General features: G+C 32.8%; 2 protein-coding genes across 3 annotated transcripts; one reads left to right on the forward strand and one right to left on the reverse strand.

Annotated features, from left to right (window-relative positions):
• Positions 1-27,638, reverse strand: LOC123208184 (phosphatase IMPL1, chloroplastic-like; the record flags this gene model as incomplete). The annotated part of the gene is made up of 4 exons (XM_044625576.1): positions 1-102; positions 621-722; positions 17,993-18,106; positions 27,540-27,638. Coding segments are annotated over 4 exons (417 nt in total), but the record flags the coding sequence as incomplete, so codon positions are not given.
• On the forward strand, positions 4,948-6,011 carry LOC123208183 (protein PHLOEM PROTEIN 2-LIKE A1-like). 2 transcript variants are annotated; one of them, XM_044625574.1, is made up of 3 exons: positions 4,948-5,135; positions 5,225-5,346; positions 5,434-6,011. In XM_044625574.1, the coding sequence occupies exons 1-3, from the start codon at positions 5,001-5,003 to the stop codon at positions 5,828-5,830; spliced, it is 654 nt and encodes a 217-aa protein (XP_044481509.1). In that variant the 5' UTR covers positions 4,948-5,000; the 3' UTR covers positions 5,831-6,011. The 2 variants fall into 2 exon arrangements, with proteins under 2 accessions (XP_044481509.1, XP_044481510.1); XM_044625575.1 differs by having other exon boundaries at positions 5,437-6,011.
• Positions 27,639-27,864: the final 226 nt, after the last annotated feature.

Here is a 27,864-nt window from a genome sequence, read left to right on the forward strand (position 1 = left end):
CTTTGAAATGCCTGTGTTGTAATTATCGGGCTTATACCAGATCGAGAAATCAATTCCCTTAGTCTCCAATTTCTCAGTTGGTGGTGCAATCCTCTGCAAAAGCTGCGCATCCATGGAAAGTAAGACGTTTCAGATAACCTCAACATACTTAACGAAATTGCATTCAAACACACAATTGGAAATATATGTTTCCACAACTTCTCACAGACTCTGTTCGTTATTTGTCAAACATTTGACAGTGGAGAAAGAAGCAAATACAACTCTCAGTTTTGGCCTTTTGTTTCGACCGAATATAATCATATGTAACATTTTAAAGTATGTCACTATAGTATAAAGCATAATATCATAGTATTTCAACTTAAGGACGGAAAGTTGTTATGATATGAGCCACATTAAAACAAGGGAGACAAAAAGAAAGTAAGTTAATATGATTCTGACAGGAACCTACACAAATCAATCCAAACACTCTAATTATAACAATGTTGACAACAAAAGATGTCAACTCCTCCAAGGTTGTGGCCTTCTAATATCTTAATCAGTTTTATTAATTATTGTTATTATTATCCTAACTCTAGAAAATTCATTTTTAGGAAAAAAAAAAAATGACAACAAAATCAAACCTCAGCATGTATTACACCATTGGATACCAAAACAGATCTATCAAACACACAAAACTTTCCACCATCCATGCAAGTGACTGCCCCGCCAACCTCGTTAACAATCTGCTTACAGGGGAGTAGAAAAAATGCCATTAATAAATTAATCTGAAATCAGAAAACCTTGGTCTCTCAAAGAATGATCTTTTGTTGTTTAAGTGTGCATCATATATCTTTAAATAAAACTATGCGTACTTATTTTGAGTAGATAAATAGGTATACTTTTTATGTAGTTGGTGTTTATGGTTATGAAAAAGTACATACCTAGGGGAAATCATAATTTAAAAATTTCATGTAAAATAAACGTATCATATATATATATATATATATATATAAATACCATAAACACCACCTAGGATCCGTTTAATAGGAAATGTTTTACAATAGACTACTAACAAACTATTAGGTGGTTTAAGATTTCATACTAGCATTAGTGACTTCTTCGCCTTTTACAATGCCAAAATGATGATGAGTATCGCTCTCAATCGAGGAAGAGGATATTGCCTTAGTATCCATACGAGGCACAAGCAAAAGGGAAGTAAAACGTGCATGACTTAGTCTGCTAGAATAGTTATGCATAAGCGCAAGTGTGTATGAATGGGTGTCAGAGTATATATTTTTCAAAAAGTCCCAAAAGATTGAAAATTCGTCTTCTTTTATAGAAGACAATGAATGGTCATTCATTACAATGCAATATTGTGCATCCAATTCTTATCATATCCCATTGAATAAGTGATTATCTGAATTTTTAGATATATGATAAGATTGATAAATAAGGTCAAAGAAAGATAATATCCGAACATTTATTCAAACATGCATGATTGTTTGCCTTGCTCTGGAATTTGTTGTTTCCACTATAATTCTATTTCAAACCTACTAAGTTTTTGTTAGTTTCAAGTAGAAACCAAAATTGAAAGCCTAATCCTATCATGCATGTATTGAAGAATAAATGTCTATATAATTAAGATAGAGAATCACTTTGGTTTAGGCATTAGAATCAGAGCTTTTGTGATAGTGGAAAGAAAGAAACTTTCATGATTCTGAGAAAATAAAGGGGCTAAAAATTATACAAAACCGAATAATGGTTTAGTTTGGCATTGGTAAATTAATTATAGCTACATAAACCAATCTCACCCTCTAGTATCGGCCATGACGTCTCAGCATATATAGTGCATAGTAGTTGACAAACAATCTCATTTATCCTTAGTTTGGATTGACAAAGCAAATTAGGATTCTAGTAATAATAGAAAATCATAAGTGGTACATCGTTTAGACAATCTAGTTCGTCGTAAATATATATTGGGCTTACAAGTATGAAGATTGAACCTCATATTATACAAAATCAATTAGCTTATGACAAGGTCCAATCTCCAACACTTATATACCACTCTTTTATTTTCTATTTATTAAATGTGAGACTTTTAATCTCCAACACCCCCACTCAAATGCAACCTTATAGACTGTTGACTCATTGTTTCGCTCAGTTGGGTTTTGGTTAAGTGCATTGTCACTTGTGTCTAATAACACTTTAGGCTACTGGGCTCGTTGTTTGGCTCATGTTCTAATACTACGTCAAAAATACATATCCGGCTTACAAGTGTGAAGATTGAAACTCATATTGTATAAAACCAATTGACTTATATTAAGATTTAATTTATAACACTTATGTACCACTCTCCTATATTCTATTTATCAGATATGAGATTTTTAATCTCCAACATAGTCAAAACATGTAAGATAATTTGAATAAACAAAACATAATGCAATTCAATTCGCAAGATCTTTGCTCATGTTATAGGATATTGAATTAGAGATAAAGTTTATAGAAATATATGATTAAGTCCTATCACTTGATCCATTAAGCTCTTGAAATCTATCTGTACATTTAATTTACAACAAAATATAATTCAATTTAATTCACAGGATTTTTGATCATGTTATAAAAATACTTGTTTAAGTCATATCACTTGAATCCTTAAGGTCTTGAAATTTGTCTGGATTGCAATGATCGGTACTTCTCTCCTGATATATGACTATTTTCAATCAATAAAATTGTTGTGTTCAGGTTGTAAAGAGAAAGACTTAGCCAATATAGAAGATTATTGGATCATCCCACAAAAAGGTTTAATAACTCAAAAGTCCACGCTAAATTGTCTATCCAAATCTTAACTTTTACAAACTCCAGTTTATTTATCAGGAATCTTTCTTTTAGTAACATGATATCCATGCTTATATTCAAGATAGAAGTTTTTATCCTCTCAAGAACATTAATTATTCTTTTTTTGTAAATAAATATTTTATATTAGATCACTGATAATAATGATCAGCAATATTGTTATATATAAACAAGATTCATATTGTAAAAAAAAAAAAAAATGTATGAGACTTTTGTAAAATAATCTACCAAAGAAATCAAGTGTCTTATATGCTATACTTTCTCATTCTCCTTTTAAAATCTTAGCTTGTCAAAATTGTTGAGTCTAAATTTTCTATTTCATCAGTTTGACTAAATATATATTATCCCATTATGAGTCAATTTTGAGTTGGATCAAGAACTAACTTAGCTGGAGATTGACTCATTTATTTATTCAATGACATTGTTCATACTACCAATAATATTATTCACCATGTTGGCAAAACTTTGATAATGATATTATTCATCATGTTGGCAAAATTTTGATAACACTATACACTAGCTCGAATAAGCCAATCTCGAGTTACAGGTCTAACTTAGGTTGATACCGGCTTATTTATCCATCCTAAGCTTGTTGAGTACCACAGACGGATTTTTTGGGAGATTGATAATAATATAAAGTATAAGTTACCCACTAAAGAGAAATAATATTTGATGCAGCTTGGCATAACCTACCTATATATGAGGATGAAAGAGAAATCTACTATAGTAACGTTCACAATACATACTTTAAATCTAACAGAGTGGAAATTACATGGTGTATAACCTACCTCTACATCATATCGATGCACTAATTAATCCAAGTTGAAATGTGAGGTGCTTGATCTTAAACTAGTTCAATCAAATAACAATCCAAACTTGAACAAATGTAAAGTAAAATTCAAAGAAGCCACCCTGTCAAGGACATGTTTATATCTTGGGACCTTTGGCACCTCCACTGCACCTCTTTAATTGTTAATACTATTATTCTTCAAAAGTATTAGAATACCCATTTAAGGTGGAGATTGTTAAAAGTGTAACTCATATGTTCTAAGATTACTTAATCCCCTAAAGATCCCAAAACAATAGAAGAAACATTGCATGATGAAGGAGCGAACATTCCATATCATGTATTACAGAATGAGATCGTTTAAAGCTAAAAAATGGATGTTTCAAGTGTTATAATAGATCAGGATAAGAGCATTCCACAAAATTATTGTTGGTCATATTAGAAGGTCTGTAGTCGTTCTATAACAAAACAAGCTATTTCAATTATCGTTCCAAGTGTGTCTATAGCATCTAAATTGTAGGAAGCTGAACCGGAAGACAAATAGGGCAATTCACTCGGAAAATGACCAAGATTAAAGAGTAGAAAGGGTGATCCATCGAAGGAATGATTATTCCATTGGGGCTGAAGAATTTTAGTTGGGACATTATTGTATTTTGGGTTACTTAAGTTACCAGTCATATAAGGAAAACCTTAAATATATAATGTGCATATTTTGTACATATTTCCTTCATAATAAAAATAAGAATGGCTGCTCCGTATGTGTAGGCATATTGTCAAACTACGTAAATTTATGTCTTGGGTGATTACTTTATTGTTTTGATTTTCTCTTTGCTTGTTATGCAATTCAATTCAATATCTTTGCCCAAAAAAAAAGAAAGGAAAAACAATATTTACCCCCTGATATAAGAGCATTCGAGATGCTTATAATGGACGTGAATATCTTTTTCAGAAGGAATAAAGAAATAATGTTTGTAGGCAATCACTTTCGTGATAAAATAAAACTACTGTTGTGACTCTGAAATCGGATATTTCATTCTAATATTGCAATAGACATCTCAGTAGCACAAAATTATAATACATATAAAGAATTTGGGTCAGTGACATATTGTCATAATACTTTCTTTTCTTCTCTAAGAATTTTCATACAGGTGTACAGAGGCAATATTGGACGGTGCATAGGTAATGTTATCTGGAAGTAGAGATAAGAGAATCTCAATTATCGTTTTGAAAAGTAAAGCGAACAGGTTCTCATGAAAAAAAAAAAAAGAAGGAAAAATGTAATTAATTTGATCATCTCAGCCTATAAATTCTAGGTCTGCATGGCAAACGAGCATCATCAGCAAGATTTACTTGGAATTTTGAAGAGAAAAGTGATCAGGAGATGGCTTCAGCTCAAGTTCAGCTCCCACACAACCTCCATGCCATTCTGAAAGAAGGAGACTCCCAGATTGACGCCTCCTGCAACAATCTGATCGAAAACCTCCAGGCTGGAATCTTCTTGAACCAAAACAAACTGGCAAGTAGCATCTTCAATATCATTTTTATATATATTTGTACCAATTAATTTCAATACTAATAATCAATTAATTGATGTTTTTACTGCAGAAGTTTGGGGTTGACAGGCTTTTGTGGGCTAACGCCTTCGACATTCATGCAAGGGGTCTCGCAATCACTTGGGGAGAAGATACACGCTATTGGAGTTGGACTTATAAGCAAGACACACAAGGGTATTTATATATCTTATATATAAGTGTTGGTTATCTAGTTTATTTTAGTTCAAGGAAGATTAACTAATGAAATAAATTTTCTTTTAGCAGTTGTAATTGTGTTCAAGTTGAGGTGGCTGAATTATTGAAGGTCTGTTGGCTTGACGTAATAGGGAAATTCCCTGCCAAAAACCTCACTCCAGGGATGGTTTACCAAGTTTCGTTTGTGTTAATGATGAAGGACGGAGAATATGGATTTGCAAATCATCCAGTGAACTTTAAACTCGCCATTCCCAGTTACCATGAGACTATTGAACGCAAAGAGGATCTGAGTACGTTGCCTAAAAACAAATGGACAAAGGTCCGAGTTGGCGAGTTCATTACATCTTGCAATATGACTGGGAATTTGGAAATCTCAATGTTTGAACACAATTCCCAGTGGAAGAGTGGGATGATTGTCAATAAGATCGAAATCCGCCCAGTGCGTAGGCAGTGCCAGAACTGAGAAGGGGGATAATCAACGATGAGACATTTGTGAGACTAAAAGTTACTAGATATTAAATAATTTTGTTGGCCTGCGTCTCATCGTGTACTTTCTCTTTATGACTTATATTGTAATAAAAAAAACTATGAGACTTCACGTTTCCGATAATAATAAATAAAAGCAATAGTATCAGATTGCTTCATAAAAATGTCAGCATTCTTTTTCTCCAGTCGACTTTGAAATTTGATTTAAGTTAACTTGAAAATTCATTAATTTAAAGGTGGAGTCAATCCAAGTTGAATCAAATTAAACCTAAATTTAGTTTGAGTTTGAACTGCAGCCATAATACTCATTTCGAACTCAAGTTTGAGTTCATTCAAGTTACTATATAATATCACCACAAGGCATCCAATAAAGAAAACAATATTGTTGGTAAAGGTGTTCAAAATTATTCAATAATTGAATTGATTTTTAAATTAAAAATAAACCAAAAAATAAGTTATTTAAAAAATTAATTCAGATACTAGTTAAAAGATATAGAAAAACTGATTTTTTGGTTTGGTTACTGATTTGTTTATTTTTTAAATTCATTTTGTTAGAATATCCCTGTTTGTAGTGTGGATTAATTGTACCCCATATATATATATATATATATCGGAAGAAAGTGGAAGAAAGACAAGTGTGAAAATATCATTCATGAAGAGGAGAAAGGGGCCCTTGTGCAAAAACAAAAGGAAATGTTGGAAACCAAAAATCGGAAATGAATATTGCCACTTATTAAAATCAAAATTTTGGCTTATGCTTCCTAAGTTTAGAAAAATTCCCTCTTTTTTCATCATCCACGATTAGGAAGATGCATTATCTTGATTTTATTAAACTTGCAATTGTGTAGACATTTATTCTTATCGTTTGTAATCGTGTAGACTTTGAATTATGTGTATTCTCAATTTTCTTATCGCTTGTAATGCTCTCTCTCTCAATTTTTTTTTTTTTAAATATGAACTAAGTATAAAATCAGTAGAGGAAGTAGCATGCTTCTTCGTTTATTTGAAATTTCATTGGGAGACTTTAGATGGATTTCCGTCAGTACTCTACATCACAAATTCTACTCATAATTTCTTGAAGGCTCTACTACTCTTTCATACATTTTATAGTCATTACAGAATTGAGTGAATAACCTCACTATACTAATCAAATGTATGTTAATATCTTCTTTATCATCCAAATGAGCAACAAGTCATGCACGCTTTAACTAAAAAGGTAATTATTATTGCAGTTATATAAGAAAAGGAAAGAGATAATCTTGAGGATGATACTACGAAAATTAAAAAAAAAAAGTTGTGTCAAGGAGCTCTAAACATGCTTGAAAAGCTAGAAATATTTAGTTTTAACAAAGTGTACAAGTTGGCCAGTTATTTCATATCTGCAAAGTCAAAGATGTAGTAACAATTCCAAAGAATAAGTCATTATGTCAAACAACTTTAGATAAATATTTAATGTAACGTAAAATTATAACTAACATATTCTTATTTATAACTAGTCCAAGTTATAATTAGAGTTTTTTTATGACTACATAAAGGTTATTCCTATATGGAGCATAACTATATATAAAGTGTAACTATAAAGAGGTTAACTATATATTTGATTTTTGTACTATGGAGTGATTTGTATTTCAATAAAAATATATAATTATATGAAAATTCTCAAATCTTGACACTCAAAAATTCTTTATATGTGTATTAAAAAACAATAACCAGTTGCTCATTTAATTTAAATTATACAAAATAAATGCTTAATCATGTTTGTATTATGGAATGAATATATAATTAAAATTAAAATATGAAAAAGAGTAGAATAGAATGGCATCAAAGATAGGTGGTGAAGGTTAGGGAATGGAACCTAAGCAAAATAAACAGTCCAAAGCACATTAAAAAGAAGAAAGTGGATTACAGGGACCAACTTCATCCTCATTGTTGAGCATCTTAAATTAATAAACAATATTACACAAATTAATTATTCATAAAGTGAGATTAAAATAATATTATTTTATCATTTATTTGCATATTGAGAGCATCAGGCTAGTGCCTATGTTTCCCATTAATGTAGTGCTTATATTTTTATTAATGACAATGTCTCTTGTCTTTTCTTTCATAATTTTATACATATATGATTAACAATGCATGGTCCATCCTTTCTACACTAGAAGACATGTGCATTCTATTTTAAATTAAATTTATAGCAATAAATATTGATTTTTTACTACATGACACTTTAGTGAGGGTTAGATTCGAGCTCATTCAAACTCGAATCTAAGATAATGCATATAATGACTAACTTTAACGTCCTTTTATTATAAAGAATGAATCAAATTTTTAACAGACTAAATTAGATTCTCGATTATGCATAAACCATGTTGTCTTATAGAAGAATCATTCACAAATTTTAGTCAATAGTATGCATTACACAAAAAGAAAATTTAAAGAATCAGAGGTTAGCAAAACTGGTAGAGTATTAAAATTTTTAAGAAAAATATATGAATTGGAGTTTTTGCTACACTTGTGAAATTCAAAGTAAAGTGATAGTAAAAACAGAATATATATTATTTTCTCTGGTTTTCAATCTACCATACTTGTACCTTTTCTGGTAGGATCCAAATTCTCTCATCTGGAAAACTCATGTTAAAATATTTTTTATGATTGTTCCTTTTTTTTTTTTTCGATTCCCGTTCTAGATATCAATTCATATATTTGATATAGATGTTTTTTGTCCCCTCAAGAATATTAATTATTCTTTCTTGATATGTAAATATTTTATATTACATATATGATAATGATGGTCTGCAATATTATTATATATAAAAATTATTCATATTGTAAATAAATAAAAATGAATGGACTCCTGTAAACTAATATATGGAATAACCAAGAGTTTCCCTTTATAAAATCTTAGCTTGTCAAAACTCCAGCCCGTAAATTTGTTATTGCATCTAAGCTAATATATATCATCCCATCAAGTGGGGGTAGATTTCATCTAGGCTGACTTAGTTCAAATTTTTTTATCTTATAATATTGTTCATCTTGTCGATCATATTATTTTTACTCGTCTAACATTAATGTTCACATTGTACATTAATTTGAACAAGCGTAAGTTGACTGTTATACATTCAATTTGAGCTCAAACTGGTCCGGACTCTGTTTGGATCCACCTCTACCATCAAGCAATTTATCCAAAGTGATGATATTTCATGTGTAATTAGAAAAATGTGTAACAATACACACTCTAAACCCAACAGAGTGGAAATTGCATATAGAGTTTAACCTAACTTCACCATCATATTATCGTATCGATTTTAAGCTGAAATGTGAGGTGCTTGAGCTCAGTTAATTCAATCAAACAGTGCCCAAGCCTAAACCTAGGTGAGATCATGCCCACCCAAAAGCTTATCCAACTATTACTATCAAAGCGACATGATATTTCACGTGGTTCAACAAATGAGTGACAATACACGCTCTAAACCTATTAAGAGTGATAATTACATGGGTTTAACCTAACTTCACAATCATATCAAGGTATCGATTTTAATCTGAAATGTGAGGTGCTCAAGCTCAGCCAGTTTAATCAAACAACTATCCAAGTTTGAACCAGCTCAGATCACACCCACCCAAGTTCTAAAAATTAGAAAGAATATCACAAATTTATATTGTTCAAGGGTTAACATTAACCCTCAACAACCCATAAAATTAAATGTAACAAAAGGATTAACATAAACAAAGCAGAAAAATGCAACAAAACTATTTGGAAGCCACTCTGTTAGAGCTAGGTTTCGATCGTGGCTCATGGGCCCACCACGCTTCCGCTGCGACACTCTAATGGTTGCTCTTTGATTTATAAAGTTAATCCATGCAGTAATCCTAAACTGTTATTAAATTGTTTAATATTGTGATTCTACAAAGTATTTGTATGCGCGCATAAGGTATTTTCATGCTTGAAGTTTCTTTTTTTTCTTTTGGTAAAAGGAAAAAATAGGACATCAATGCTCACTCCAATGAATTTTCGCCGCCCTCAAATGGCTTTTTACCGCATCTCGATCATCATAAAAAAGAAGAATGTGCTTTCGGATGGGAAGTTTCCGGCAAACCTGCAACTCCTCAGGCTACCCCAAAGCTAGAAAGCAAAGCAAAAAAATGTTTGGCAAAACTGAAACTAGAGACTGGTGTGAAGATGCCAGTCATTGCAGCGTCCACACAGAATTCTCTATGTATGATTACAGTCCCCATTTGAAGGCAGGACTTGCCATCCTAGGAGACTCATTAAACCAGCTTTGAAGGTTGCAGGTGAAGGAATAATTTAGTTCACATGGCGCCATCTCAAAGAGGTTTGTAGTGCATTCTGAAAATACCAGATTTGGATGAAATATTTCTAAAGATTTCATATCACTCAACTTCTCCAAGAACATTTGTTAAATCAATGGCGGAGTTTACTGGATAGTAATTTATCTTCTGACTGTAAGTTCTTACACAGTAATGTTTTTATGGATGTGGCTGAACTTTTAAATTTAAGATGGCTAGAGATAAATGTGATATTCCACAGGACGAAGCTCACTCCAAGGACTTTGTTCGAAGTTGTGTTTCTCATAATGTCAAAGGAAGAAGGTCATGATGAACGAAGTAAAAAATGTTTAAAATCAACAAAACAGACAATCATGTTAAATATTAAAAAGAAAGAACATGCGTGATTTATCATAATTTATTCAAAATAGGGTTATATCAAACAAAGTCAATTTTATTCTAATATCTTCTCACATCTCATTATAATGAATGTATTTGCCAATAAATTTTATATGACTTATACAAAGTAACAATGTGCTTTATATACTGGGATTCTTATTCCTTAAACAACACATATTTGTATTCTTATTCCTAAAAAAAATTCTGAAGTGACTTGCCATAGGTTAAACACAAACCTATTACGAGCTCTTTAAATAGACTCTATATGCATTTACGTAACACATTATAAAAAAGTGGTCACCAATTCCAATAAAGGCCATGCTCTAGTGAACCTGAGACTCTTGTTAAGACGTGATTCAAAGGATTGGGCGGATTTTATGCTTAGTTGTTTACAGTTTGTTTCAGTCAATTACAGAGTGGGTGTTGTTGTTGCTAATAATCTGGAAGTGGCTGTAGTGGACCTTTGTTAGTGACGGAGTGTTCCGAAAGCCTTGGTTTATTGTTTTAAGCTTATATATATATATAGGCAGTTCATGTTTTTAGAATATATGTACCAGCTATTTTATTAATAAAAGCATCTGCTGCTTTTTATTGTTGCTTGCATTATTCCTGTTTTATTACTCTGTTTAATTTTATTTCCAACAAATTTGGTATCAGAGCCAGGTTTGGTCTTTTGGGCAAAAGAGTAAAAATACGTGAGGCTTGGCTCTATTAGGCATTTGAGTTTGAAGAGTGATATAGAGAGATTAATGGCGGCAGCTGGGTTTTCTTCCTCTCAACCGCTTATACCGATTTTCAATGGTGAGAAGTATGAGTGGTGGAGCATTAAGATAAAGACATTGCTCAGATCGCAGGGGCTGTGGGACTTGGTGGAGTATGGGTTCATTGATATATTAGAACCCAATGAAGAAGAGGAGGAACGTCTGAAAGAAATCAAAGAGAGGGATGCCAAAGCACTGTTCATTATCCAGCAAGCAGTCCATGAGACTATTTTCTCACGGATTGCAGCGGCAACCACATCAAAGGAAGCATGGTCAATTCTGCAGAAGGAATTCCAAGGTGGTTCAAAAGTCATAGTAGTGAGATTGCAATCACTACGACGTGAATTTGAAACTTTGGTTATGAAGAATGATGAATCAATTGCTGATTTTTTGTCAAGAGCAATGGCAATAGTCAGTCAAATGCGCTCCTACGGTGAGAGAATTTCAGATGAGACGATCGTTGCAAAAGTATTGAGAAGCTTGACTCCAAAATTTGACCATGTGGTAGCTGCTATAGAAGAAGCTAAAGATTTGACAATTCTTTCCGTTGATGAATTGATGGGATCTCTTCAAGCTCATGAGTCAAGAATCAATAGATCACTTGAAAAGAAAGAAGAGAAGGCATTTCAAGTGAAGGAGACAGCCACCAAATATGGAGAAAATGACTATTCAGCAAGCAGAGGTCGAGGAAGAGGTGGATATCGTGGTCGTGGTCGTGGTCGCTTTAACGGTAGAGGCAGAGGAAGGAATGAAGGGCAAAGACAGTCCAATGAGCAAGGAAACACAAAGCGTGACATTCAATGTTATCATTGCAAGGGATATGGGCACATAAAAGCTGATTGTTGGTACAAAAATCAGAAGATGAATTTTGCAGCAGAAAATGAAGAAGAAAATAATCTTTTTATGGCTTGTATTGATACTGACTATAAACCAAGTGATTTGTGGTTTGTAGACAGCGGTTGTTCGAACCATATGACAGGCACCAAATCTCTGTTCCAAGAGCTTGATGAGACGCAAAGGATAAAGGTGCAGCTTGGCAACAAAAAGGAGATGCAAGTTGCAGGAAAAGGCACGGTAGGAGTTGACACTAGCCATGGCAAAGTAAAAGTGTTAAAAAACGTTCAATTTGTACCTGATTTGGGATACAATTTATTGAGTGTTGGACAATTGATAGCGGGTGGATATTCTGTTTTATTTGATGACAATACATGTGTCATTAAAAATAAGAAATCAGGCCAAAAGGTTCAGATCAGCATGACTTCAAACAAGATGTTCCCATTGGATGTTTCTAACATGGAGAATTTTGCTCTCGCTGCAAGTGCAAAGGATGACTCAAAGCTATGGCATTTGAGGTACGGACATCTCAACATTAAGGGCCTGAAATTGTTAAGTGATAAAGGTATGGTTCACGGACTACCGAAAATTGGCTTTATTAATTTATGTGAAGGGTGCATTTATGGAAAACAAACCAGGAAGTCATTTCCTATTGGAAAAGCTTGGAGAGCTTCAAAATGTCTAGAATTAATTCATGCAGATTTATGTGGGCCTATGCAAACTGAGTCCTTAGGTGGGAGTCGTTATTTCTTGCTATTTACTGATGATTTTAGTCGCATGAGCTGGGTTTATTTTTTGGAAAGCAAGTCAGAAACTTTTGAAAAGTTCCAAAAATTTAAGGTTATGGTGGAAAAGCAAAGTGACTGCCACATCAAAGTTCTTCGCACAGATAGAGGTGGAGAGTTCATGTCCAAAGAATTTAATTTGTTTTGTGAAGAAAATGGCATCCATAGGGAGTTAACAACTCCATACACTCCAGAGCAAAATGGCGTCGCTGAGAGAAAAAATCGAACCATTGTGGAGATGGCAAGAAGCATGTTACAAACAAGGGGACTTTCAAACCACTTTTGGGCAGAAGCTGTAGCAACATCTGTCTATGTGCTGAATCTCTCACCAACAAGGGCTGTCATGAATCAAACTCCATATGAAGCTTGGCGTAGAAGGAGACCAATTGTAAGTCATTTACGAGTTTTTGGGTGTGTTGCTTATGCTTTGATAAATTCTCAAGTTCGTCAAAAGCTTGATGAAAAATCTGAAAAATGCATTTTTATTGGTTATTGTACTCAATCTAAAGCATATAGATTGTATAACCCTCTTAGTGGCAAGATTTCAATTAGTAGGGATGTAGTATTTGATGAAAATGCAAGCTGGGATTGGAGTAAAGAACAAGTACAACAAGAGATTCCTATGTCTATTGAAATCTCTTCAGATAAAAGACAAGAACCAATTCCTACAAATACACTCGCTACGGCATCAGCAAGCTCATCAACTTTAGCAACACCAAACAGAAATTTTCCATCCACAACTCTTGAAGAGTCTTCAGATGAGACACCACCAAGGAAGAATAGATCTTTGACTGATATATATGCATCTTGTCAGTTTGCTCTTACTGTTTCAGATCCTATAAATTATGAAGAAGCAGTTGAAAAAGAAGAGTGGCAGAAAGCAATGGTGGAAGAGATGAATGCTATTGAAAAAAATAAAACATGGGAGATGGTTGACTTACCGGAAGGCAAAAATGCAATTGGTTTGAAGTGGGTGTTCAAGACAAAATTTGCTGCAGATGGAGGTATACAAAAACACAAAGCTCGTCTTGTGGCGAAAGGATATGCGCAACAATATGGTGTTGATTTCGAAGAAACCTTTTCTCCGGTAGCTCGATTTGAAACGGTAAGACTTGTTCTAGCTTTGGCTGCACAACTACAATGGCCTATTTATCAATTTGATGTCAAGTCGGCATTCCTTAATGGAGATTTACAAGAAGAGGTCTATGTAGCACAGCCTGAAGGTTTCATAAAGGAGGGCAATGAAACAAAGGTGTACAAGTTGAAAAAGGCGTTTTATGGATTGAAGCAGGCTCCACGAGCTTGGTATAGTAAGATCGATGGATATTTTCAAAAAGAGGAGTACATGAGAAGTGAGAATGAGCCCACCTTGTATGTGAAAAAGGAAGGTAAAAATGATTTCATCATTGTTTGTCTTTATGTTGATGATATCATTTACACTAGTTCCTCTAGTTCTCTTGTGGATGAGTTTAAGTCTCAAATGATGAATAAATTTGAGATGTCGGATATGGGTTTATTGCATTATTTCCTTGGCCTTGAAGTCTATCAAGCTGAAGATGGAATTTTTATTTCACAAAGGAAATATGCCAGGGACCTCCTCAGTAAATTTGGCATGCTTAATTGCAAGCCTGCAGCTACACCCATGAATATTAATGAAAAATTGCAGCATGAAGATGGAGTAGAAATGGCAGATGTTAGGAAATTCAGAAGCTTGGTTGGAGGCTTGATTTATTTAACGCACACCCGACCCGATATTGCATTTCCTGTTGGTGTTATTTCTAGGTTTATGCATCAACCTTCCAAGGTCCATTATGGAGCAGCAAAGCGGGTCTTGCGTTATATTGCTGGAACTATGGAGTATGGAATTTGGTACTTTAAAGCTTTCAATTTCAGATTATGCGGGTTCACGGATAGTGATTGGGCAAGTTCGTTGAATGATCGACGAAGCATTTCGGCTAATGTTTTCACTCTAGGATCAGGAGTGATCACTTGGAGCTCAAAGAAGCAAGCGACGGTGGCGTTGTCAACATCGGAAGCAGAGTATGTGGCAGCAACTTCAGCAGCTTGTCAAGCCATTTGGCTAAGGAGAGTGTTGGCTGAACTTCAACAAGAACAAGAAGGACCAACGGACATATTTTGTGACAACAAAGCAACGATCTCTATGACAAAGAATCCAACATTTCACAGCAGAACAAAGCATATCGAGCTACGTCACCATTTCATTCGTGACCTCGTTGCAAAGGAGGAGATAGCCATGAAGTACTGTAGCACCGACGAGCAGTTGGCGGACATACTTACAAAGGCTTTATCACAGGAGAAATTCTGCTACTTCAGAAGATTGCTTGGTGTATGCAACTTTGAATCAAGGGGGAGTGTTAAGACGTGATTCAAAGGATTGGGCGGATTTTATGCTTAGTTGTTTACAGTTTGTTTCAGTCAATTACAGAGTGGGTGTTGTTGTTGCTAATAATCTGGAAGTGGCTGTAGTGGACCTTTGTTAGTGACGGAGTGTTCCGAAAGCCTTGGTTTATTGTTTTAAGCTTATATATATATATATAGGCAGTTCACGTTTTTAGAATATATGTACCAGCTATTTTATTAATAAAAGCATCTGCTGCTTTTTATTGCTGCTTGCATTATTCCTGTTTTATTACTCTGTTTAATTTTATTTCCAACAACTCTTACTAACAAATGCAATCCAGATACAACAAAGAAAATTTGAAGCTGAAGGCTAGAAATCAACGGAAAAAATTGCGGGTTGGCGAGTTTAGAACTTCACCAGAGAAGGTTGGGGAGATGGAAATCTCAATGTTTAAAATTGAGGATGAGAAATGGAAGAAAGAACTTATCATCAACAGGGTTGTTGATCAATAAACTTATTTACATGTTTAGTATAAGTGAAAATAATCAGCAATATTACTGTCAGAATCCCTCATAGTTGTCTGATAACTTAATCTCTAGCTTTCCAGTTCTGCTTTTAAAAAAAAAAAAAAAAAAAGTAAAATTAAAACCTAAGCTTGTTTCCTAAGTATAATCAAATCTGAGTTCTTCACAACTTTATGAGCATTTGCGGTTAAAATTCATTTCTTGTTAATTTCTTTATAAACCACCCATCACAATATTGTATTTGTCCACGTAAAGTTCGGATCATAACTTGTGTGAGTGTGAGTGTGAGTAGGCCCAGAGAGAGGTGATCTTTATCTATAGAAGTAACTTCTCGGTTAACATCATAGAATGATGATCAAATTCACAATTCAAGAAATCCAACCTACATTTGACTCATATAGGCCTAAGCAAGACCAGCAAATTATTTATTCGTAATTTGGAATGTACAAATGTGCAGCCTGCTCGGTAATTTCTTGGCAACTATCAGCAACATTTATTTAAGAATTTATAATTAAAAAGAAAAAAGAAAGATAAATAATATGATTCTAAGAGCCTTCTAATCAAGCTGCAGAAGAAAAAAGAAATCTTGTGCCTTTCAAATGTCTGTGTGGTAATTATCAGGCTTATACCAGAGTGAGAAATCAATTCCTTTAGCCTTCAATTTCTCTGTTGCAAGTACAGCCCTCTCCAAAAGTTGCATATTCATGGCGAGTGAGATGTTTCAGATAACCTCGGCGTACTTAACCAGATTGTATCCAAACTCAATTGGAAATATATGTTTTATATAACATCTCAGACTCTGTTCACTAATTGTCAAACATTTGACAATTAGTTTTATAACATCTATAATGTACTACGAAATCTCTTTCCATCGGAAAAGAAATTCACGAAAATAATGCAGTACAGGATGGACCATAAACATATACAAGGGAGACCGGTCCTTGTTTATCTTATTTTAGTTTTATTGTAGTATTAATTGTAACATTAAAACTATGTATACATATAAATGATACACAAAGTTTATATCCATTTATTTACTCAAAATTGATCCTCATGGCATTGATTTAATTATAAACGCTCATCCTTGAAAAAGAAAGGCAAAAGTGTTATTTTCATTGATATATGACATATTCATAAATATGTATAGAGATGTGCAGGCACATCGTCTAAATATGGAGATCTTTATTCAACGTGTATTGAACTCAAAGCCAATAAAGGTTTATGAATCGACAAAAATTCTCCCACGATTTCTTGTGGCAATTTAAGTAGTGGGAAAATTAACTTCTACCAAACTTCTAATTACACATTTATTCTTACTTAACTGCATTGCATTATGTATAATGTACTAGGAAAAAATAAAAAAAGCAAATACAACACTTAGTTTTAGCTTTTTGCTTCGACTATAGTATTTTAAAGCAACGACATTTTAAATTACGTCACTATTGTATAGACTATAAAGCATAAATCATAGTATTTCAACTTAAGCACGGAGAGTTGTTATGAATTAATATGATTCTAAGAGGAACTTATGCAAATCAACCCAAACACTCTATTGTGAACAATGTTGGCAATAAAAGGTGCCTACTCCTCCCAAAATCATAGATCCCTGATATATTAATTTATAATAGTAATAATTTTCTTTTATTATTATTATTATTATTAACAAATTCATTTTCAGAAAAAAGAATGAGAACCAAATCAATCCTTAGCATGTAATACACCATCGGAAAACAACCAAAAAAAAATGCAATTAATAAATGAAACAGAAATCAGAGAACCTTGGTCTCTCAAAGAATGATCTTTTGTTATTTAAGTGAGTGTCGTATATCTTTATCCATCATGTTTATTATTCTAGTATTTCCAATGATTCTTCTTAACAAAGAAAATAGCGAATGGCTTCTTGTAAAATGTGAGCAATCTCTGTTTTGTTTGAAGAGAGATAAGTTAATATAAGAATATAAACTTGATATTTAAGCATATGTGATTAGGTTCACAGGAAGAAGAATAACAACAAGAATTAAATCCACGGACGTAATAAAGCTCTCATGATCAACTATGAAGCTAACAAAAAGATGAACAGTGGTGCATGAGCTAATAATAGTTCACTTTCCAAGCATGCATTATCAATTTCACGGCAAAAGTATGCCACACTTATCTAGCAAAAGCATTGATAAAGATAAAGAAAATTACTAAAACACCCGCAGCCATATCCAATGGCTTTAGACGATATTCCCAGTAGCTTTCTACAATCCCAAGAGCTACATGCCACATGTCCACAGCAGCAGCACCAAGTCTTCTCACACCCTAAATTGAGGAAAAAGTGAACAGATGAGAGAAGAGAGCAGATATGAGTTCCTACTAAGGGTGGATTCAAGTCAAGCCTATTCGAGCTCGACATTGAACTCGGCTCAAACGAGCCCGAAATGAGTCAAGAATTAATGAGCTCGAGTCCGAGCCTGAGCCCCAGTCCGAGCTTTAAGCCAAGCAGCTTGGCTCGGCTCACGAGGCGTGTCTTTCTCATGCTCAAACGGTGTCGTTTTTAATTAAATGAAAAGAAAACGAAAATTTGTGGCTTTTTTCACTTATTTTAGTCACATTTCTCTCTAAGTATCTGGTTTCCAGTTCTAGGCTACAACCCTCAATCTTCAGTTCTGGCCTCTCTTCTCTGTCGACAAGGATTTCTCATGGTGGAATGTTTCAATAGTTCAAGTGTAGTCACGTGCCAATAGAAGATTTTGGTTTTGGAATGAAACACTTGTGTCTTTTATTTGTCCAACGAGTGGGAATTCAATGGAGACAAGTTTCGCAACGATAGCAACGACGATGACACAATAACATTTTAGGTTCGTGTTTTTCTATTTTTTTACTTTGAATTTGTTAATTTTTGGCTTAAATTTATTGAATCCTAACTTTAGAATTAAGGTTTCTGAATTTGGGGTTTTATCATACTTGCTTTTTTGTGTTGTTGTCTTGCTATTGTGGATTTCGTTTTATGTCTTTGCATTTTAAAATTTGTTTGTTCCAATTTTTTTGTTGGAGATGTGGTTAGTCTTTCCAGTTATTAGATCTGTTTTATCTTGTATCTTCCCTACGCAGAGCAGCTGCATAAAGTAAGAAGTTATTTATTACGGTTGACTAGGATAGAGTTGAGGCCATGAAAGTATACATCCAAATGTGTACTTGATACTTCGTAATATAAAGTTTCAAAAGTTACAAAATGAATGTCGTATAAATAATACAAGTGTGTTGGATAAAAAATGTTTTTTATGTCCTAATAGTTTAAGTAGTAAAAAAATAAAATCTTTAAGTGTGAGAGTATAAATTCAAGACTCATTAATAAAATATTACGATCAAATTTTTAACTTATATGTTGTTGTAAGATGATAAATGAAAGGAGATTCATTTACTTAGTGTATTGGTTCAATTCTAAATAATAATTTGATTCAAATAAAGTTGTTTTGGTTAAAAAAGAAAACTATTTTATTTATTAAAATAATTAAGGAGAATAGTGTTATGATTCTTTGAATTTTTATCGAAATGGTAAAATTTTGGTACTTTGTATGATATGGAAAATGGAATCTCAATGACCAAGAAGCAACATTACAAACAACTACTCCCGTGCTTCAAAACAACAATAATGTAGGTGAGGTTGTGGAGTATTTTATTCAATCATTCAAATTTTATATCATATAAAAAAACCCAGAAATATATATATATATATATATATATATATATATATATATATATATATATATGAAAACCATATTGGAAATCGAATAGAGATCTAGAAACCAACATACCAATAAGGATTGAAAACATGGAGATTCTTTGACCATGCAGCAATGGGTAGCAGTTTTACCCCTTTTGTGCTATGTTACCGAACAAACGAGGTAATTTCACTTTAAAATGTTCACAGCTTTTAAGAAAAATATCATCAATGTCTTTACATATTATTATATGATTAGGTTTGTTGGTTTAAATGCAAACACAAATTGCAACACTAATGCCTCCTTGTGACAATACCTTTGAATCGAATAAAGATAACAATTAGAAGGAAAAATAAACAAGAGTAATGCAACACTACCATTTTTCATATCAAGTTTTTACAAGAATGCTAGTAAAGCTCATTTAACTATCCAAGTTATGTTTTTAGTATTTATCCTTGATTATTGTAATTTCTATATTCTATATATATTTTATTTATTTTAATTACATTTACATCTAACCATCTAATTTTGACTGTAATGTAGGATATGACATCAAGAAAAGTAGAACCATCTAGAGCAAGTCGGGTTTCATCGCAAGCATAATGACTCTTTCTACACGTACATCTATTAAAAGAAAATCAGTGCAAATTAAAGCACCTATACCTACTGAAACGATTGGAATTGATGATGTGGATATTGATTTGGCTACAATAGAAGATTTTGATGTCTCATCTTCAGTTGAAAAAGATGAAACAATTGAACGTACTGAGAGACAAATAGAAGCACCATCTTCTGTTATTCCATCTAATAAGAGGAGGAAAACATCAACTGTTTGAGAGTGTTTCCAACATATATGTTTGTTACTATTGGAGATGCTACATATGCGGTATGCAAGTATTACAAGAAAAAGTTGAAATTGCAAAAGACCAAGGCTACTTCCCATTTGACATGACATATGGGTCAATATGTTGATAGGAAGAAAGCAATGGGGAAGGATTTAGTCATGGGGCGACAAACTATTTTAGGTTTTAAGCATTCAACCTTAGGGTTACCTACTCCAGCTGTGGTAAAAACAAAGATGAATTATGAGCATCCAAAAGTCAGTTTGAGTTCAATTAATAACGTTTATTGTTACTATGAAATTGTTACTAAATTAATTGTATTAACTAATACAATGATTATGGTGTTGGTGTTTCAGGTTTGAGAGAGCTTGGCTCACTTGATTATGATATTTGAATTGTCATTTAATATAGTTGAGCATCCTCACTTCATTAATTTTTGTCATGTTTTGTAACCTTTTTATGAAAAAGTTGGAAGGAAACAAGTAAAAGTTGATTGCATTAAGGTTTATCAAACAGAACGCATGAGGTTGAAGAAGACTTTTGAGGAGACCAGAAGGATTAGTGTTATTACTGATCTTTGGAAGTTAAATCATCAAAATATTGAGTATATGGTAATCACGACACATTGGGTGGACCAATCGTGGTCCTTAAATAAACGAATTATAAATTTTGTGCACTTACCTCCGCCTAAGAGAGGAATAGACATTGCAACAGTAATTTTTTACTGTTTAAAGGGTTTGCGGATTGAAAATAAGGTAAAATCAACTTTGCAAATTGTTTTTAAGAATACACATATAATTTTATTGTATCTAATTTCATTAATATTCATTAATTTTATTTGTAGGTGGAAACTGTCATAGTAGACAATACTACTACAAATGATGGTTGTATTAAAAGATTGAAAGAAAATTTTCAAATGTAGAGACCTTTGTTGTGTGATGGAAAACTTTTTTGTGTTAGGTACATTGCCCATATTGTAAATTTGTTAGTTTAGGATAGGGTGGCTGTAATTAAACCCATCATAGACAATATTTAGGAGAGTGTGAAGTTTATTAAGGCTAGTAAGGCAAGACAAAAAATTTTTGCAAAAATTGCTATTTAGTGTGGAATAAAAGAGATGAAACTAGTTTTGGATTATGCTACACAATGGAATAGTACATACAAAATGCTAATGATAGCACTGTAGTTTAGAGAGGTCTTTCTTCGTTTTATATTTGTTGAGTCAAGCTATGTATATTACCTAACAAGGGAAAAGTGGGAGAGATTGGAGGTTGTCTGTGACTTTTTATAAATATTTGATGATATAACAAAATTAATTTCTAAGTCGTAATATACAACTACAAATAGGTATTTTCTGAAAGTGTTTAGGATAAAAGAGATCCTTCAAGAGTAGAATTTGATGAAGATTATGCTATATCAACGATGGTGCAAGCAATGTCAGAAAAATTTAACAAATATTGGGGTGAGATGAATTTTCTTATGGCGATTGCTAGCATCATGGATCCTAGGTAATTAAGTTATAAGTGATTGTGTTTATTATAATATATATGTATATAAAGAACATGTTTCTAACTCCTTAGCTTGGCTTGTGATGATTTCAGGATAAAGTTTTTTATGATTACTTTGACATTTCCCATTTTATATAGTGAAGAAAATGCCCTTGTGGAGATAGAAAATATCAAAAAAACATTAGAAAAATTATACAATGAATACATTGACATGTTATCACCAAAAAATCCATCTATTGCATTTGCACATCCACAACATTAGCTAAGGACCCAACAAGCACTATCAAGTGCATCAGGTACCTTAGATCATTGTCATTAATTGAAACTTTATAACATATCATAAGTTTTAATATTTAATTTGTAGGTAAATCATCAAGCTCTCGATATTCTGAAAGTAGACATTATCGTCCTAGATATAGTTGGCTGTGTTTGAAGGATTATAAAAAGAAAACATACTCAGAAGAAACCATGAAGTCTGAGTTAGAAATGTATCTTGAAAAATGTGGTGTTGAGATACTTGATGATATCAACTCAGGCAACTTTAATATACGTCACTGGTGGAGGGACAATCAATATAAGTATAAAGTATTTTCACAAATGGCAGTTGATGTCTTAATGATTCTTATTACAACAGTGGCCTCCGAGAGCACATTTAGGATGGGTAGTAGAGTGATTGACACGTACAGGTCATCCCCATCGTCAAAAACAATCAATATGCTTATGTGTGGAGCCAATTGGATGAGAACACGTTATAATATTAAGAAACAAGATGAGGTAGTCAATTACTTACCATAACTACATGCTCTTTAAATTGATTTTTCATTTAATTGTTGGCAGTATGATTAATAGCTTTCATTTATTTTCAGTTTCATGAAGATGAAAGATGAAAATGAGACTGCTGAGCTTATCTTGCTAGATAAATAAATATATAAGGTAACATAATGTTTAATAGCATTTAATTCTTAATTGTTATTGTCTTTATAATGTTTAATAGTTGAGTAACTTTGAAGGTGTATTTGATGTTATTTTTTCTTCTTAATAGAATTTAGTTAGGTTTTCCTCAAATGCCATCTGGTTGATGTTTTTTGATCAATCCATTAGAGCATTTTGGGTTGCAAAAGTTGTCATTGGAAAGCCATATACAATAGACTTTATAGCTACTGGGGGTAAAATCATCTGTAGTCAATTTCATTTTTTCCCTGTTACAAATTTTGTTCTGTAGTTATGAAGAGGCATTATGGGATTTAGTCAGCTTTAATATGTTACTGTAAAAGCTCCAGCCGTTGAATTTAGCACTGTTGATATGAAGCTTTGTGTTTTGATGGCAATATTTTCTGTTTGTTTTTGCTGGAAAGAAAACTACGTTTCCTTTTCTTTCTGATGGGAAGCTTAAATAGTTATCAATCATGCAATTTATTTACACCATCTTAGAACATTTTTGTTCTTGCTTTTCTTTCTGGTGGAAATTGGCTTTGATCAATCATTCAAGAATGTAATAGTTTAGGGGCAAAAAGTATATTTTTTAACTGAAAAAATATTTTAAATTGATTTGGTTATCTGTTTGGCTTATTTTTCTATTTTAGGAGCCGTGAATTTCTCTGGTAGGAAGGGCATACTGCCTTTGTAACAAAGGAGGAAGCAGATGCAGAGGTATTTGAACTAAAAAAATGTCTTGCAGGCACTAAGTTTTACTAAATATATCTCTTTAATAAGCTCTCACATATGTGTGAAAACAAAGCATTTTTGTTTTTCATAATGACGTTACTTTCTTTTTGCCAGGTTGGATTTCAGGTCGACTTTTCATGTCAGTTGTTTAATTTTGAAATTGAATATAATACTTCTAATTTATTTGAATGAGTGAAGAAGCATGCTTAGGAATGAATGCCAACAAGAAGTCTTTCCACATTTGGGGTTTGACTTTGTTTGGAAACATAGCCATTTTTTAAAGATGTACTGGGGAAACATTTGGTTTTGAAGCTATACTATGAAGATTATATGTATTATTTGAGGGTGGATTCTTTTGTAAATGTTTTGCCTACGTTCATAACAATGATCACAATGGATGAGCTACACTTGAAGGTGCATTATATGTTGAATAGCATGGCTGATTCTCTGGCCTTTTTTTCTTTTCTTGGGTCAAAGAGTCCAGATTTATGTATATTTTTGTTTGATGGTGCTTAACTATTGCCATTTTCAGGTCCTTGATATATTGGAGCTCTATAGACGTATTCATGAGGAATTCTTGGCCATTCTTGTTATAAAAGGCAAGAAGAGTGAACTAGAGAAGTTTGTTGTTGGACTTTACACAAGAAGTGTCAAGGTAATTAACTGATTTCCGTCCTTTGACTATCTCACTCTGCAAGATTTGACACGTTCAATTTGCTATGCATGGACCAATGTTATACCTGAATGTAGGCTATTGTGTGTTTTTGTGTGATAGGCATTTATTCCAAATACTGGTCATGGTGTACAGGGTGCTTCTTCACATTGTTTGGGTCAAAATTGTTCAAAAATGTTTGAAATAAACTTTGAAAATGAAAAGGGAGAGAAGGCTACGTTCTGGCAAAACTCTTGGGCTTATAGCAATCGCACGGTAAGCTTTTGATGTCTTATATTCATTTGAGTTAAATAATTGTCACTCAATCTAAATTCACTTCTTTGCAGTAGAAACTTATGAAATATTAAGGTTTCTGTCAAATAATCAAGGTTTCTTTTTATCATATTTTAGTTTTTGTTTCTTTTTTTGGGTGGCTTGATTCATTTTTGGGAAATTAAAATTTTTAGCCTTATTTTAATCTGTGTATACATATATGTCACTCATTTCAAAATTTAAACAAATATACCACAACAGTAATCTACTTTTTCAAAATGCCCCTCTTGAAATGACTCATGCAGAGATTCTCTCTTTTTTTCTGTAACTTTTTCTTTCTTCTTCCTTAGTTTTCAAGTGAGGAAGGAATCCCTACGACATAAAAAAAATAAATTATTAATGGAAAAAGACACATGATTGAACAATAAAACCAGTGAGAAAACCATTATAAAATATTTAACTTGGACACAAGAGAGGGAAAGACAAAAATTTAATTTTATTGTGATTTCATGTTGTTAGATTATTTAATGCTATTATTTCCTGTTATTTCTATTGTTTAAAGTTGTTATAATATTGTTTAATGTTGTAGTGATGGTTATAAAATACCAAAATGTAGGCCAGAAAAAATTTCAGAGGAAAAGCAGGTTGATGTTAATGCCAAGGGTTGGCGTTAACGCCAACCTCTCGGGCCCCAATGAATTTATTTATTTTTTTCTGTTTTCTTCCATTGCACTTAATTCCTTTATTTTTTATGCTTCCATATTCCAATCTGGTGCTCGTGTGTATTGTTTTCCTTGTCTTGACAGAGAATTACATAAAAAATTACAAAATTATCACTGTCATTTTCTTTTGTTTTTTATTGTATTAATTTAAATTTAGATCAAATTTCAAATTAATCTAATCAAATCAAATTAATTGAAATTCGGATTAAATTAAAATTTAATTTAAAAAAATTAAAAAAAAGGTGGGCATTCAAACTTTTTAAACAAAAAAAAAAATTTAATTTAAAAAGGGTTGGCGTTACCCTTTTTAAAATGGAAAAGTGTTGGCGTGGTTCCATATAAAAAGGGTTGGCGTCCCCAACCCTTTTTATTTACAACCCTTTTTATGTGGAAAAGGGTCGGCAGGTTGTGAATAAATAGGGTTGGGGACGCCAACACTTTTATATGGAACGCCAACCTTTTCCATTTTAAAAACGCCAACCCTTTTAATTTTTTTTTAATTTAAAAAAAAAAATTGTTTAAAAAGTCTGAACGCCCACCTTTTTAATTTTTTTTAAAAATTTTTTTAAATTAAATTTTAATTTAATCAGAATTTAAATTAATTTGATTTGATTAGATTAATTTGAAATTTGATCCAAATTTAAATTAATACAATAAAAAACAAAAGAAAATGACAGTGATAATTTTGTAATTTTTTATGTAACTCTCTGTCAAGACAATGAAAACAATACACACGAGCACCAGATTGAAATACGCAAACATAAAAAATAAATGAATTAAGTGCAATAAAAGAAAACATAAAAAAATAAATAAATTCACTAGGGCCCGGGTGGCGTTAACACCAACTTGGTTTTCATCTGGAATTTTTTCTAGCTTGCATTTTGGTATTTTATAACCATCACTACAACATTAAATAATATTATAATAGCTTTAAACAATAGAAACAACATGAAATAATAACATTAAACAATCTAATAACATGAAATCAGAATAAAATTAAATTTTCGTCTCTCCCTCCCTTGTGTCTAAGTTGAATCTTTTATAATGGTTTTCTCACGAGTTTTATTGTTCAATCATATGTCTTCCTCCATTAATAATTTATTTTTTTCATGCTCAAGGATTCCTTCCTCACTTGAAAGCTGAGGAAGAAGAGAAAAAAAATTGCAGAGAAAAATAGAGAATCTTTGTATGAGTCATTTCAAGAGAGATATTTTAGGAAAATATATTACTGTTATGGTATATTTATTTAAGTTTTGAAATGAGTGGCACATATGTATACACGGATTAAAATAAGACTAAAAATTCCAATTTCCCTTCATTTTTTGGGGTGTTGGAGCAGAGCGGTATGGGGGAGGGGGAGACGACTCATACGTCTTTCATTAGCAATATGAAAAAAGGAGTTGATGTAATTTCTGTAGCTAAAAGACTTTACAGAGCCCACATATGAGCGCAATTCCTTGCAGATTTCATGCACACCCTTATGAAGTTGGGACGCTGGCAGGAGCCACAGTTGGAGGCCATTTATATGTGTGGACATCAAGCCAGGAATCTGCGGAAGAGTAATTTTGATTGTCTCTAAATAACAAACAACTATTTTTGCCAAGCCATTATACTTTCAATTTTGAAACTACACTTTTGAATGGAATGTAATCTGTAAATTTGGGACTTGATATATTGCAATGGAAATCAAAGAAAATGAAGTGCTTCATTTCATGATTTCATGTGAGTTTGTTTTGAATTTTTATAGTTTACCTAGGATGCTAATGTTGGAGCTATCAAATATAAGGAAAATGAAGAAAAACATCGTGATGAAGCTTTTGAAATTCTCAACTCACTGAAGGTAGCATTTTTTATTTTCTTTTTGCTTTTGACAATCTTCAACAACACTCAATCAAGAAGAAATATTAACAGATACTGCTTGGTCATAGTAGACACAATGAGCGTTATTCGTGAATGAGAAACCTGGTACAAAAATGATAAGAAAGCAATGAATAATAAATATGAAGAAAGCAATAAATTTGGAGTCGAGCTCGTGAATAGCTCACTAGGCTCGACTTGTTAAGCATATTCAAACCGAGTTCATGAACAGCTCGCTAGGCTCAGATTATTAAGCATATTTGAGCTAAGCTCATGAATAGCTCACGAGTAGCTCGACTCATTAAGCATATTTGAGCCTAACTCATGAACAGCTTACGAGCTCGAGTACAAGCTGTCATTCCACTTGGCTCGGTGAGCTCGAGCCGTGGCATGAACAGTGACCGAACTGAGGTGAAGCTCAGCTCAGTTTGAATCCACCCCTAGTTCCTACAACTCAAGCAATAATAGCATCTGTCTAAGGAGGAGAAGAAAGCAAACAAACACTCGATACCTGGCATACATCTGTAAATTTCTTGAACAATTCTATATCAGTTGCCGATGCATCATCGTGTTCATTTCCAAAGCCAGTCACTAGAAGAGATCGCTCCACCTAGAGACAAGGAAAAGATAAGCTGTTGAAATTCAAAAAGGGTCAACTTCTAAAAACCATAAAGCATAAATCAGCATACTTTGTCAATTTCTATAACAATATGGTAAAACATTTAATGGAGTTGGATCCAAGAACACCTGCTTTCCTGATCTTGAACAAATAAAAAGACATTGTTTTAATGGAGTTTTGCACTAACAATTGATGACGTTAGTAGATATTAAGTTCA

Source organism: Mangifera indica, unplaced genomic scaffold (genome assembly GCF_011075055.1).
Source record: "Mangifera indica cultivar Alphonso unplaced genomic scaffold, CATAS_Mindica_2.1 Un_0151, whole genome shotgun sequence".
Taxonomy (NCBI): Eukaryota; Viridiplantae; Streptophyta; class Magnoliopsida; order Sapindales; family Anacardiaceae; genus Mangifera; species Mangifera indica.